The 14,993-nt window shown below is 47.0% G+C and overlaps 1 protein-coding gene across 7 annotated transcripts in view; it reads right to left on the bottom strand.

The window, feature by feature from the left end:
* AHCYL1 (adenosylhomocysteinase like 1) overlaps nt 1–9,893 on the bottom strand; it is a 107,864-nt gene extending 97,971 nt beyond the window's left edge. For 2 of the 7 annotated variants that reach the window (XM_056557914.1, XM_056557915.1), the window contains exon 1: nt 9,565–9,891. In XM_056557914.1, coding sequence (XP_056413889.1) covers nt 9,565–9,654 — 90 coding nt within the window. In that variant the 5' untranslated portion in view covers nt 9,655–9,891. Of the gene's footprint in view, nt 1–9,564 lie in introns of all 7 variants that reach the window. The other 5 variants (XM_056557910.1, XM_056557911.1, XM_056557916.1 and 2 more) reach the window with 4 other exon arrangements.
* Between the last annotated feature and the right edge of the window lie 5,100 nt (nt 9,894–14,993).

Here is a 14,993-nt window from a genome sequence, read left to right as displayed (position 1 = left end):
CAGAGCCCTGCTTGTCCTCGGTGTACAGAGCCCTGCTTGTCCTCGTTATACAGAGCCCTGCTTGTCCTCGGTGTACAGAGCCCTGCCGAAGAAGTGCCCTGATCTCTCTGCCAGCTTTCTCAGTCGGCATCTGCATGGACACATAAACAGGCTAGCCTGGCAAGGTGGGTGGCTTATGAATTGTATAGTTGTATGTATCTTCTACCTGCCTTTCACCGCTCCCTACATGATGGCCCAGTCTGACTTATAAGTTATATGTGAAATAAACATATCTCTGACTGTGCCGTCATGTAGGGGGCAGTGAAAGGCAGGTAGAAGATGGAGTAGGCTTCCCAGCAGCACAGAGTATTTCAGACAGTCTGCCTCACTACAGTTCCCTCCAGAAATACTCTGTGCTGCTGTGCTATTTCTGTAATAAATCTAAGAGGCCTCAGCCTCACCCAAGCAGGAGGCAAAAAAGGTAAAGTGTGTGGCTTATAAATGGACTAGTTGCTATTTTCTACCTGCCTTTCACCGCTCACTATATGATATACTATATGAGATGAGTTGAAAAACTTTTTTTTTTTAAATAAACTGGTACCAGAAAGTTAAACAGATATTTAAATTACTTCTATTAAAATTTTATAATCCTCTCAGTACTTATTAGCAGCTGTAAACTACAGAACAATTTATTTTCTATTTGGGATTTCTTTTCTGTCACGACCACAGTGCTCTCTGCTGACACCTCTGTCCATTTTAGGAACTGTCCAGAGCAGAAGAAAATCCCCATAGCAAACATATGCTGCTCTGGACATTTCCCCAAATGGACAGAGGTGTCAGCAGAGAGCACTGTGGTCGTGACAGAAAAGAAATCCCAAATCGAAGAGAATTTCCTCTGTAGTATACAGCAGCTAATAGTACTGGAAGGATTAAGAATTTTTAATAGAAGTCATTTTCAAATCTGTTAAACTTTCTGGCACCAGTTGATTTAAAAAAAAAAAAAAAAAAGTTTTCCACCAGAGTACCCCATTAACCCCTTCAGGACGGAGCCCATTTTGGCCTTAAGGACCGGAGCGTTTTTTGCACATCTGACCACTGTCACTTTAAACATTAATAACTCTGGGATGCTTTTAGTTATCATTCTGATTCCGAGATTGTTTTTTCGTGACATATTCTACTTTAACATAGTGGTAAATTTTTGTCGATATTTGCATCCTTTCTTGGTGAAAAATCCATAAATTTGATGAAAAATTTGAAAATTTTGCATTTTTCTAACTTTGAAGCTTTCTGCTTGTAAGGAAAATGGATATTACGAATACATTTTTTTTTTGTTCACATATACAATATGTCTACTTTATGTTTGCATCATAACATTGACGTGTTTTTACTTTTGGAAGACACCAGAGGGCTTCAACGGTCAGCAGCAATTTTCCGATTTTTCACAAAATTTTTAAACTCAATATTTTTCAGGGACCAGTTCAGGTTTGAAGTGGATTTGAAGGGTCTTCATATTAGAAATACCCCATAAATGACCCCATTATAAAAACTGCACCCCCCAAAGTATTCAAAATGACATTCAGTAAGTGTTTTAACCCTTTAGGTGTTTCACACAAATAGCAGCAAAGTGAAGGAGAAAATTCACAATCTTCATTTTTTACACTCGCATGTTCGTGTAGACCCAATTTTAATTTTTACAAGGGGTAAAAGGACAAAATTTTTACTTGTATTTGTAGCCCAATTTCTCTCGAGTAAGCACATATCTCATATGTCTATGTAAAGTGTTCGGCGGGCGCAGTAGAGGGCTCAGAAGCGAAGGAGCGACAAGGGGATTTTGGAGAGTACGTTTTTCTGAAATGGTTTTTGGGGGGCATGTTGCATTTAGGAAGCCCTTATGGTGCCAGAACAGCAAAAAAAAAACACATGGCATACCATTTTGGAAACTAGACCCCTCGGGGAATGTAACATGGGATAAAGTGAACCTTAATACCCCACAGGTGTTTCACGACTTTTGCAAATGTTTAAAAAAAATTTTTTTTTACCTAAAATGCTTGTTTTCCCAAAAATTTTTAATTTTTAAAAAGGGTAATAGCAGAAAATACCCCTAAAAATTTGAAGCCCAATTTCTCCTGATTCAGAAAACACCCCATATGGGGGTGAAAAGTGCTCAGCTGGTGCACTACAGGTCTCGGAAGAGAAGGAGTCACATTTGGCTTTTTGAAAGCAAATTTTTCTCTGGGGGCATGCCGCATTTAGGAAGCCCCTATGGTGCCACGACAGCAAAAAAAAAACCACATGGCATATCATTTTGGAAACTAGACCCCTCGGGGAACGTAACAAGGGGTTAAGTGAACCTTTATACCCCACAGGTGTTTCACGACTTTTGCATATGTAAAAAAAAAAAAAAATTTTTTTACCTAAAATGCTTGTTTTCCCAAAAAATTTACATTTTTAAAAAGGGTAAAAGCAGAAAATACCCCCCAAAATTTGTAACACAATTTCTCCCGAGTACGGCGATACCCCATATGTGGCCCTAAATTGTTGCCTTGAAATACGACAGGGCTCCAAAGTGAGAGCGCCATGTGCATTTGAGGCCTAAATTAGGGACTTGCATAGGGGTGGACATAGGGGAATTCTACGCCAGTGATTCCCAAACAGGGTGCCTCCAGCTGTTGCAAAACTCCCAGCATGCCTGGACAGTCAACGGCTGTCCGACAATACTGGGAGTTGTTTTGCAACAGCTGGAGGCTCCGTTCTGGAAACAGTGGCGTACCAGACGTTTTTCATTTTTATTGGGGAGGGGAGGGGGGCTGTGTAGGGGTATGTGTATACGTAGTGTTTTTTACTTTTTATTTTATTTTTTGTGCTAGTGTAGTGTAGTGTTTTTAGGGTACAGTCACACGGGCGGGGGTTCACAGTAGTTTCTCGCTGGCAGTTTGAGCTGCAGCAGAAAGTTTACGGCAGCTCAAACTTGCAGCCAGATACTTACTGTAATCCTCCGCCCATGTGAGTGTACCCTGTACATTCACATTGGGTGGGGGGGGGGACATCCAGCTGTTGCATAACTACAACTCCCAGCATGCCCGTTGGCTGTCGGTGACTGGTGAGAGTTGTAGTTTTGCAACAACTGTAGGCACACTGGTTATGTATCACTGAGTTTGTGACCTAACTCAGTGTTTCACAACCAGTGTGCCTCCAGCTGTTGCAAAACTACAACTCCCAGCATGTACGGTGCATGGTGTACGGTGACTGCTGAGAGTTGTAGTTTGCAACAGCTGGAGGCACACCGGTCGTGAAACACTGAGTTAGCTAAAAAAAAACTCTGAGTTTCACAACCAGTGTGCCTTCAGCTGTTGCAAAACTACAACTCTCAGCAGTCACCGACAGCCAACAGGCATGCTGGGAGTTGTAGTTATGCAACCAGCAGATGCACCACTACAACTCCCAGCATGCACTTTAGCTGTTTGTGCAAGCTGGGAGTTGTAGTTATACATCAGCTGAAGGTACACTTTTCCATAGAAAAAAATGTGCCTCCAGCTGTTGCAAAACCATAAGTCCCAGCATGCCCATAAGGGAATGCTGGGAGTTGTGGTGGTCTGCCTCCTGCTGTTGCATAACTACAGCTCCCAGCATGCCCTTTTTGCATGCTGGGAGCTGTTGCTAAGCAACAGCAGGAGGCTGTCACTCACCTCCAACAATCCAGCCGCATGAGGTCAGTCCCGCCGCCGCCGTTGCTCCTGGGGCCCCGATCCCAACATTGACGCCGCACCCTGTCACGTCCTCCGGAAAAGGGGCGGAGCGGGTGCGGGAGTGACACCCGCAGCAGGCGCCCTGATTGGTCGGCCGGTAATCCGGCCGACGAATCAGGGCGATCGTGAGGTGGCACCAGTGCCACCTCACCCCTGCAGGCTCTGGCTGTTCGGGGCCGTCAGAGACGGCCCCGAACAGCCAGTAATTCCGGGTCACCGGGTCACTGGAGACCCGATTGACCCGGAATCGCCGCAGATCGCTGGACTGAATTGTCCAGCGATCTGCGGCGATCGCCGACATGGGGGGGCATAATGACCCCCCTGGGCGATATGCCGGGATGCCTGCTGAACGATTTCAGCAGGCATCCGGCTCCGGTCCCCAACCGGCTAGCGGTGGGGGCCAGAATTCCCACGGGCGTATGGATACGTCCTGTGTCCTTAAGGACTCGGGATGCAGGGCGTATCCATACGCCCTATGTCCTGAAGAGGTTAAAGGTGAGTGGAGGCTGGAGCCAAGTTGGACTGGGTATCACAGACAGAGATCCCAAGTTGGCACAAAAAGGAGGAGTTCAGTGTTTTAAAGCACTTGGGGGGAAATTCATCAAAACCTGTCCAGAAGAAAAGTTCGCAGATCGCTTCTTTCATTTTTGATAAGGCCTCCGAAAAATGAGAGAAGCAATTTGACTGGTTGCTATGGGCAACTAGACAACTTTTCCTCTGCACAAGTTTTGATAAATCTCCCCCTTGGTGTAGTTAAGGTGATTGGCATTGCCATCCCTCAAAGTACCCCATAGCCTGAAGCGCACTGCACCCCCTATTCCTTTCTATGGCAAATATTCATATGCATACTGGGCGGGAATAGGGGTCGGGCAGAGGTGGGCTAGGGGTGGAGTCTTGACGAAATGCACTTGTGAAAGTAAGTGTCCCTGAATGGCAGTTAGGAAATGTGGCCACCCTAACTTAGGGTAGGGTCACACGTAACGGATCCGCAGCTGCTCCGCAATGTCTGAGTACACTGTGAGAGCATTCTGTGACTCTCAGTCCCCAGTGTGGCTGCTCGGAGGGGCAGATTGCCGATGTGAGCAGGGGGGCGGGACAACAGCTGGAGGCACACTATGTCTCGGGTCACCGGCGGATCCGCAGCGTAAAATACGCTGCAGATCCTTTATATATGACACTACCCTCAGGGCAAGGTTTCTCAACCAGTGGTACGCGTACCCCTAGGGGTACGTCATGGGTTCTGCCGGGGTACGCCAATGAGCTGACAAATGGTGACCATGCATTCCCAGTAATTGTCAGCACAGAGCGGGGAATGGCCGCGGCAGCTCTCTGTAAAGTACCATGTCCGGAGCTGTGGCTACTTTACGGGAGCTGCGTGGGTGCCATGCAGACATGTGACATCCTCTGACGTTGTAACACTAACTCATAGACTACCAAAAAGGCAGCCCAAAAAAAAACCCTTTATTTCCCATATATCAAAAAAGTGAGATTAAAAGTGCAATCTTTATTGTATTAGGTTCGCACTTAGTAGTGTTTTAAAATATAGAGCACCATGTCGTCCTACTTCTTTAATTATATATATATATATATATATATATATATATAAATAGACCATCCGGTCTAATGAATTGAATACACACTGAAGCGAAGACGAGGTGCCTGCAGAACACCTACATTCGGCGCTATTGTAGGACAATGGAGCTCAAAGTTAAAAGCTTTACATGGCCCCCCTGACGTTGGGCAGAGGTGCCGCACAGCGCAGGAGGTCCCGTCAGTGCGGTCTCGCCAAACGGGACTTTGAGGACAGGGCGCGCTGTATACCCGAACAGGCCGGGTAATGTAAAAAAAAAAGTTAAACTAGGTGTATGGGATGTTATTGTCTGTATACATATATTAGTCCAGGGGGATTCGTAAGGGGGGGGGGGGAGAAATAATGGCACAAGGGCATTAAGTTGGGGGGGGGAGATAATGGCAAAAGGGGATCAGAGAGAGGGGGGAATAATGGCACAGGGGGATTAAGATGGAGGGGGAGGGGGGTAATGATCCCCCCCCCCCCCCCATGTTAATCCCCCTGTGCCATTATCCCCCCCCCCCCTGACCACCTTTTGCCATTACCCCCCACCCCCCCTTCCATATTAATCCCCTGATGGGGCTAGGTTTTCAAGTAATTTTTTTTAGCAAAACCACAAATAAAAACGCCCATTCTGCTACATGGTATTTTTTGGGTGAAAAAACGCTGCGGCCAGATGTTAGCTGCAAGTCAATAGGGAACTACAAAATGCCATAACCACTTGGTGTTTTTCAGTTTGGCATTTTTTAATCCTTTTGACATTTTTCAGCTATTTTGGGTTCTTTGGCAGTTTTTCAAAAATGTCTCTTGTTGAGACTTTGGTGTATTTTTCAGTAAAATCTTTGCAGTTTCCTCCCATAGAAGTCTATGAAAGTGAAAAAACGCCAAGAAAAACGTCATGTGGGTTTTAACTTTTATTTTTAAGTTTTTATTCTTTATTTGGACTTTAGCGATCCAAAAAATGGATGGAAATACCTTTTTTATTAAAATTTCATAAGGTACTATAAAAAAAGATACATTAGGGATGCAAAAAATACTATTTACCAAAATTTATATTTTTTATAACAAATTTATATTAATTTTTAAACAAGGATCAATTTATGTGGGCGGGCAGAGAACTAAAAATGGAGCAGACAATAAAATAAATGTAGAAAGGGGCCATTTAAATGTAAAAATAATATATTTTGTAAATTTAATTTTGTTAACATTTTTATTAGTAATGTATTTTGAAAATGTGCTTAATAAAGTGTGTGTTTTTCCCTTTTTTTTTCATTATTTGTAAAAAATTTTAGGTAGTACTACTACTCCCAGCATGGAACAGGTTGTTACATGATAGGAGTAATAATACCTGTCTATAATAATAGACAGATCGCCCCGGGTGTCACTTCTGACACCTGTTGCGATCCTCCTATATAATGTATAGAAGCGGGGGGCACGGACGCTCTTCTTCGGTCTCCTGCACTGTATTCTGCGATGTGAAGTTCTTTACATCACAGATTCATATTTTCCGCAGAGAGCTGTGATTGGCTGGATGGTTCCAGACAATCACAACTGTCTGGGGGAAATATGAATAATAGATATACATACGTAAATGCAGGGGACCAGAGAAGAGCGGCCGTGCTGCCCGCATCTATACATTATACAGGACGATCGCAACGACCGGAGTGACACCTGCTGTGATCATCCTTCATCCCTGAGATGTGGCGCAGCTTTCTCCTGCACTCGCTTCCCTGCACTATAATCCAGCCGGCCAGTGATGTGAATAGAATTCACATCACTGATTCGTATTTCCCTCTGAGAATGATGATTGGCTGCCACATACGGCCAATCACCACTCTGGGCAGAAAATATGAATTCACACCACTGATCTACAGAGATGTGAGTGCAGGAGAAAGCCGCTCAGCATCTCAGCAATAGAAAGGACAATTGCATCGGGTGTCAGGAGTGACACCTGGGGCGATCTGTCTATTAGTACAGGTACTACAGCTCCCATCAATAAAGTAAAAACATACACACTTTAAACACATTATTAAAATACATTACTAATAAAAATTTTACAAAATTATATAAAATATATTATTTTTACATTTAAATGGCCCCTTTCTACATTTCTATTATTGTTGGCTACATTTTTAGGTCCCTGTCCGCTCACATAAATTGGTCCCTGTTTAAAAATTAATTAAAATTTCGTTATAAATTTTTTTTAATTTAAATACATTTTTTCCATCCCTACTGCATCTTTTTTTTTTTTTTTTTGGTACCCAACAAACTTTGAAAAAAGATGCCAAAGGGGCCAAAAATGCAATTTCCATTCAAAGGAAAAACTGCCAAAACGCAAGGAAAATCCGTGGCAATTTTTGTAAAAAAAAAAAAAAAAAAAAAAAACTGTGGAAACCTAGCCTTACAGTTATTCCTCCTTGACACTTGAGCTCTGAGCAAGATATACATCTGACAGAGTCCCTTTGAAGAGGCCTGTCACCAAAATCTTCAGCAATATGACTTCCAATCTTCCCTGCTTACAAAGGGTGTATTCTAGGAGGCCAGAGAGTTTGTAATACAGTAGTAATAAGCTTCATTACTTAATGACATGTTATCTTGAACTGGTTCCTCAAGGCTGCATCCATACAACACAGTACAGTATTAGACAAATTCCAGATAACATATGTCCAGCTTGCAAGGTCAGTTCTATTTAATAAGCCAAGCAAACAATGCACCTGATAACTGTAACAGACGGCAAGAAAAATACACCTGCAGCCTTATTAAAAAGTACACATTACAATACGATAAAGATGTAGATAACTATATTTAAAAAAAACACACACTCCCAAAATGAGGTCACCTTATCGAGGTGGGATTGTACGCTCAGAACCTCTCTTTTCTATATAGCAGTATTACAGAATTCAGTGGATAAATTCCATTGCAGCAGACTTCCATTCCTCTTAGGAAATGCATTGCTGTCTATAGAGAGGGCGAATTTCCGAGCGGTTCTAGCGCCAGCTTGTCCTTCCAGCACCTGATGTGGACAGAATGTCCGGGCAGAAATATTCTGCAATGTGAATGGATCATAGGGAAGATTCACTTTCAGCAGATATCTTGCAGACATTTTTTTTTGACTGTTAGGGTACGTTCACACGGTAGAAAAATTCATAAGAATGTGGAAATTCTGCTATTCTGCTCAATTTCCGTTGTGCCAAACTCCTGCAGATTTTTTGTAGTCTTGAGGAATTTGAGCAGAATTTAGACAGAAATTTTGGTGCGCTGGAAACACAGAATTCTGCCAAAATTCAAAGCCCCATTGAGTTCAACAGAATTCTGCAAAAATAAAAGACAGGTCTTATATTCTTGCAGAATCCAGAATGTGGAATTTACGCAGCAGAAATTCCACTGTGAGAATGGGACAGCGGAATCCCCGTAGGGCAGTAACTTTTGCCAAATTTTCCGCAGAAAATCCACTGTGTGAACATAGCCTTACAGAAAACCTTGCGCTTTGTGCAGCAACAACCCTGATCAGATATATGGTAGGGGGTTGATTTCTGAAATGCATTGTGGTTATTGTGCGTGAAAGTAGGATTATACAGGAAAAGAAAAACAGAGCTAATTTCTTCCCAAAAAAAAAACAGCCCCACATCTGTTCTGTTGTGTATTGTATTGCACTTTGCTCCATTCTAGTCAAGGGAACTAAGCTGCAATACCACACACAACCTGAAGACAGGTGTGGAGCCATTTGTGGAAGAAGTCCTCATCCACATCTATGTAACAGACTCCTTCTGGGCCCAGAATACAGAGCTGGATGATCCATTGCACAACAGACACAGACTGATCCCATTGACTATAATAGCATATTTACCCGGATCTGACCAGACAATAATATTACCACTTGCTAATTTAATTGTAATTAGATTCTGTGACAAAGCTCCAGCGCACATGTGAACATGAGTCTAAAGAAATATAAATATATATGTAGTGTTTTGATAAACAAGTGTGTACATGGCTATAAATGAAACTGTATGTCAAGTCTGTACTGTCTTTATCCGGTGTCCACACAACCTGCCCCTCCATTGGCGCTCATTGTATGAAGGTGACACTATATACATAACACAGGCTCCATTACTGACACATAGTGTCACTGTTCTACACGATCCCCTATCACACTACAACATGGAGAAGGGGAACTGAACACCGAACCCCCAGACCCGGGGGACAAGTGAGAATGACGCACACACTCGTAACGTCCAGTGGGTGTGGCAAGTGAACAAGTGACGTCATTACCTTCTTTGGGGTCTTGCTGACGGCAGCCATGAAAGAAAATTTGTTGGACGCCTCTGCTTCGTCAGATGCAATTGCGTCTGGGGTCGACATCTTGTTTCTTCTACAGTAGGTGAAGTAACTACCGGAATAAGTGACGGAAACACCGGGAAGAAAATGTAGATGCTATTTCCTAGTGGGCTAAAGGACCTCTGATGACGTCATGTCCATGTGACCGGCCTCGTGAGGGCGGAGCTATTTTAAATCTGCAGTTTTTTCATGGTTTCTCTTCAGCGGAGCATTGCTGGAGTGTGTCAGTGAGTGCTTCGTATTCCAGTAGAAGAGCACCAACACTCTGGGTGCACTATTCTGCAATACTCTGCAGGAACTAAGGGGGCACTGTTATCCAATACTCTGCAGGAACTAAGGGGGCACTGTTATCCAATACTCTGCAGGAACTAAGGGGGCACTGTTCTGCAATACTCTGCAGGAACTAAGGGGGCACTGTTCTGCAATACTCTGCAGGAACTAAGGGGGCACTGTTATCCAATACTCTGCAGGAACTAAGGGGGCACTGTTCTGCAATACTCTGCAGGAACTAAGGGGGCACTGTTATCCAATACTCTGCAGGAACTAAGGGGGCACTGTTATCCAATACTCTGCAGGAACTAAGGGGCACTGTTATCCAATACTCTGCAGGAACTAAGGGGGCACTGTTATCCAATACTCTGCAGGAACTAAGGGGGCACTGTTATCCAATACTCTGCAGGAACTAAAGGGGCACTGTTCTCCAATACTCTGCAGGAACTAAGGGGGCACTGTTATCCAATACTCTGCAGGAACTAAGGGGGCACTGTTCTCCAATACTCTGCAGGAACTAAGGGGGCACTGTTATCCAATACTCTGCAGGAACTAAGGGGGCACTGTTATCCAATACTCTGCAGGAACTAAGGGGGCACTGTTATCCAATACTCTGCAGGAACTAAAGGGGCACTGTTCTCCAATACTCTGCAGGAACTAAGGGGGCACTGTTATCCAATACTCTGCAGGAACTAAGGGGGCACTGTTCTCCAATACTCTGCAGGAACTAAGGGGGCACTGTTATCCAATACTCTGCAGGAACTAAGGGGGCACTGTTATCCAATACTCTGCAGGAACTAAGGGGGCACTGTTATCCAATACTTTGCATGAACTAAGGGGGCACTGTTCTCCAATACTCTGCAGGGACTAAGGGGGCACTGTTATGTAATGCTCTGCAGGTACTGGAGACTGTGGATGCACTTTTAGGTATTGCTCTGCAGCAACTGGGGTATGTATAGGGGGGTGCTGTTAGGTATTATTCTGCTGGAGGGGGGGCTGTTAGGTATTGATCTGCAGGGACTGGGGGGGGGAGCTGTTAGGTATTGATCTGCAGGGACTGGGGGGGGAGCTGTTAGGTATTGATCTGCAGGGACTGGGGGGGAGCTGTTAGGTATTGATCTGCAGGGACGGGGGGGAGCTGTTAGGTATTGATCTGCAGGGACTGGGGGGGGAGCTGTTAGGTATTGATCTGCAGGGACTGGGGGGGGAGCTGTTAGGTATTGATCTGCAGGGACTGGGGGGGAGCTGTTAGGTATTGATCTGCAGGGACGGGGGGGAGCTGTTAGGTATTGATCTGCAGGGACGGGGGGAGCTGTTAGGTATTGATCTGCAGGGACTGAGGGGTGGAGCTGTTAGGTATTGATCTGCAGGGACGGGGGGGGGCTGTTAGGTATTGATCTGCAGGGACTGGGGGGGAGCTGTTAGGTATTGATCTGCAGGGACTGAGGGGTGGAGCTGTTAGGTATTGATCTGCAGGGACGGGGGGGGGGGGGCTGTTAGGTATTGATCTGCAGGGACGGGGGGGGGGAGCTGTTAGGTATTGATCTGCAGGGACTGGGGGGGGAGCTGTTAGGTATTGATCTGCAGGGACTGGGGGGGAGCTGTTAGGTATTGATCTGCAGGGACGGGGGGGAGCTGTTAGGTATTGATCTGCAGGGACGGGGGGAGCTGTTAGGTATTGATCTGCAGGGACTGAGGGGTGGAGCTGTTAGGTATTGATCTGCAGGGACGGGGGGGGCTGTTAGGTATTGATCTGCAGGGACTGGGGGGGAGCTGTTAGGTATTGATCTGCAGGGACTGAGGGGTGGAGCTGTTAGGTATTGATCTGCAGGGACGGGGGGGGGGGCTGTTAGGTATTGATCTGCAGGGACGGGGGGGGAGCTGTTAGGTATTGATCTGCAGGGACGGGGGCTGTTAGGTATTGATCTGCAGGGACGGGGGGGGAGCTGTTAGGTATTGATCTGCAGGGACGGGGGCTGTTAGGTATTGATCTGCAGGGACTGAGGGGGGGGCTGTTAGGTATTGATCTGCAGGGACTGAGGGGGGGAGCTGTTAGGTATTGATCTGCAGGGACTGGGGGGCTGTTGGGTATTGATCTGCAGGGACTGAGGGGGGGAGATGTTAGGTATTGATCTGCAGGGATGGGGGGGGCTGTTAGGTATTGATCTGCAGGGACGGGGGGGGCTGTTAGGTACTGATCTGCAGGGACTGAGGGGGGAGCTGTTAGGTATTGATCTGCAGGGACTGAGGGGGGGAGCTGTTAGGTATTGATCTGCAGGGACGGGGGGGGGGCTGTTGGGTATTGATCTGCAGGGACTGAGGGGGGGGAGATGTTAGGTATTGATCTGCAGGGACGGGGGGGCTGTTAGTTATTGATCTGCAGGGACTGAGGGGGGGAGCTGTTAGGTATTGATCTGCAGGGGCTGAGGGGGGAGCTGTTAGGTATTGATCTGCAGGGACTGGGGGGGGGAGCTGTTAGGTATTGATCTGCAGGGACTGAGGGGGGGGGGGGAGCTGTTAGGTATTGATCTGCAGGGACTGACGGGGGGAGCTGTTAGGTATTGATCTGCAGGGACAGGGGCTGTTAGGTATTGATCTGCAGGGGCTGAGGGGGGGAGCTGTTAGGTATTGATCTGCAGGGATGGGGGGGGGGGAGCTGTTAGGTATTGATCTGCAGGGACTGAGGGGGGGGAGATGTTAGGTATTGATCTGCAGGGACTGGGGGGGGGAGCTGTTAGGTATTGATCTGCAGGGAGTGGGGGGAGCTGTTAGGTATTGATCTGCAGGGACGGGGGGGAGCTGTTAGGTATTGATCTGCAGGGACGGGGGCTGTTAGGTATTGATCTGCAGGGACGGGGGGGGGCTGTTGGGTATTGATCTGCAGGGACTGAGGGGGGAGCTGTTAGGTATTGATCTGCAGGGACTGAGGGGGGAGCTGTTAGGTATTGATCTTCAGGGACGGGGGGGGCTGTTGGGTATTGATCTGCAGGGACTGAGGGGGGGAGATGTTAGGTATTGATCTGCAGGGATGGGGGGGGCTGTTAGGTATTGATCTGCAGGGACTGGGGGGGAGCTGTTAGGTATTGATCTGCAGGGACGGGGGGGAGCTGTTAGGTATTGATCTGCAGGGACGGGGGCTGTTAGGTATTGATCTGCAGGGACGGGGGGGGGGCTGTTGGGTATTGATCTGCAGGGACTGAGGGGGGGAGATGTTAGGTATTGATCTGCAGGGATGGGGGGGGGGCTGTTAGGTATTGATCTGCAGGGACTGGGGGGGAGCTGTTAGGTATTGATCTGCAGGGACGGGGGGGAGCTGTTAGGTATTGATCTGCAGGGACGGGGGCTGTTAGGTATTGATCTGCAGGGACGGGGGGGGGGCTGTTGGGTATTGATCTGCAGGGACTGAGGGGGGAGCTGTTAGGTATTGATCTGCAGGGACTGAGGGGGGAGCTGTTAGGTATTGATCTTCAGGGACGGGGGGGGGCTGTTGGGTATTGATCTGCAGGGACTGAGGGGGGGAGATGTTAGGTATTGATCTGCAGGGATGGGGGGGGCTGTTAGGTATTGATCTGCAGGGACTGGGGGGGAGCTGTTAGGTATTGATCTGCAGGGACTGGGGGGGAGCTGTTAGGTATTGATCTGCAGGGACTGGGGGGGAGCTGTTAGGTATTGATCTGCAGGGACTGACGGGGGGAGCTGTTAGGTATTGATCTGCAGGGACAGGGGCTGTTAGGTATTGATCTGCAGGGGCTGAGGGGGGGAGCTGTTAGGTATTGATCTGCAGGGACAGGGGGGGGGGGACTGTTAGGTATTGATCTGCAGGGACTGAGGGGGGGAGATGTTAGGTATTGATCTGCAGGGACTGGGGGGGGGGAGCTGTTAGGTATTGATCTGCAGGGACTGGGGGGGAGCTGTTAGGTATTGATCTGCAGGGACTGGGGGGGGGGAGCTGTTAGGTATTGATCTGCAGGGACTGAGGGGGGGGGGGAGCTGTTACATAATGCTGTGCAGGGACTGGGCACAGTGTTATGCAATGCTTTTCCGGTGCTACAGTGCCCTGCAGGTACTTGGGTCTCTAGACAGACTATCCTCCTCACTGTGTTCAGAAATGTATATGATGTTCTGTTTATATATAAAGAATTACTGGTTTAACCCCTTAATGCCCCATGATAAATATGTCATGCTGGCGTAAAATGGGCACTGTCAGATATAAAAACTTTTGATATGTTGTAAAGCATGCAAAACCAATAGGTTTTGCAATTGCTTTCATTAAAGGAGTATTCCAGCACAAAATAATGTATCCCCTATTCAAAGGATAGGGGATAAGTTATAGATCGCTGGGGCCCCTGGGATCTCCTGGACGGGCTGTGGCAGTCTGCAGGATGTGAAGTTTCCTATCTAACAGAAAGCCGCGGCAGACACGCTGCCTCCATGTATCTCTCTGGGGTACATGGAGGGGGCGTGTCAGCCGCCGCGTCATGCGGGGACGGAACGCCCCCTTTCCAGCATACTGCTGCGGCGCCGTCCAGGAGATCCTGGGGGGCCCCAGCGCTTGGACCCCCCGCGATCTATAGTGGATAAGGGGATAAGTTATATTGCACTACAGATCTCCTTTAAACAATTTTCAGTATTTCATACTGAAAAAGCCAGTCAAAGAACTGTCCCTTGCCTCCTGGGATACATACTGGTCCCACTGTGTCCACTTGTCATCACCTATGTCATGGGGGGGGGGGTCAGAATCACAGGCTCCCTCACTTCTCTGCTGTGTGAAGAGAAGGGGGGGGGGGGGGGGGGCAGAAGCACACTGCTGCCGTGACTGAGCAGGAGACAGAAGACTGAATGGTGCATTTCTTTGTTTCAAAAGTAAGTGTCCCTACGTGTGTGTGTGTGTGTGTATGTATATATATATGTATGTATGTATGTGTATATATATCTGTGAATATGTGTGTTACAGGGGGACTACAATCATGTTTCCAAATGATGTGTGGGCATGCTGGGAGTTGTGGTTTTGCAACAAGTGGAGGAACACAACCTGCAGTTTTACCAGTCATATGCCTCCAGCTGTTCCAAAACTACAACTCGAAGGATGTGTG

Source organism: Hyla sarda, chromosome 2, assembly GCF_029499605.1.
Source record: "Hyla sarda isolate aHylSar1 chromosome 2, aHylSar1.hap1, whole genome shotgun sequence".
Classification (NCBI taxonomy): Eukaryota; Metazoa; Chordata; class Amphibia; order Anura; family Hylidae; genus Hyla; species Hyla sarda.
The sequence above is the reverse complement of the archived record's forward strand: the minus strand, read 5'-3'. Positions and strand labels throughout refer to the sequence as shown.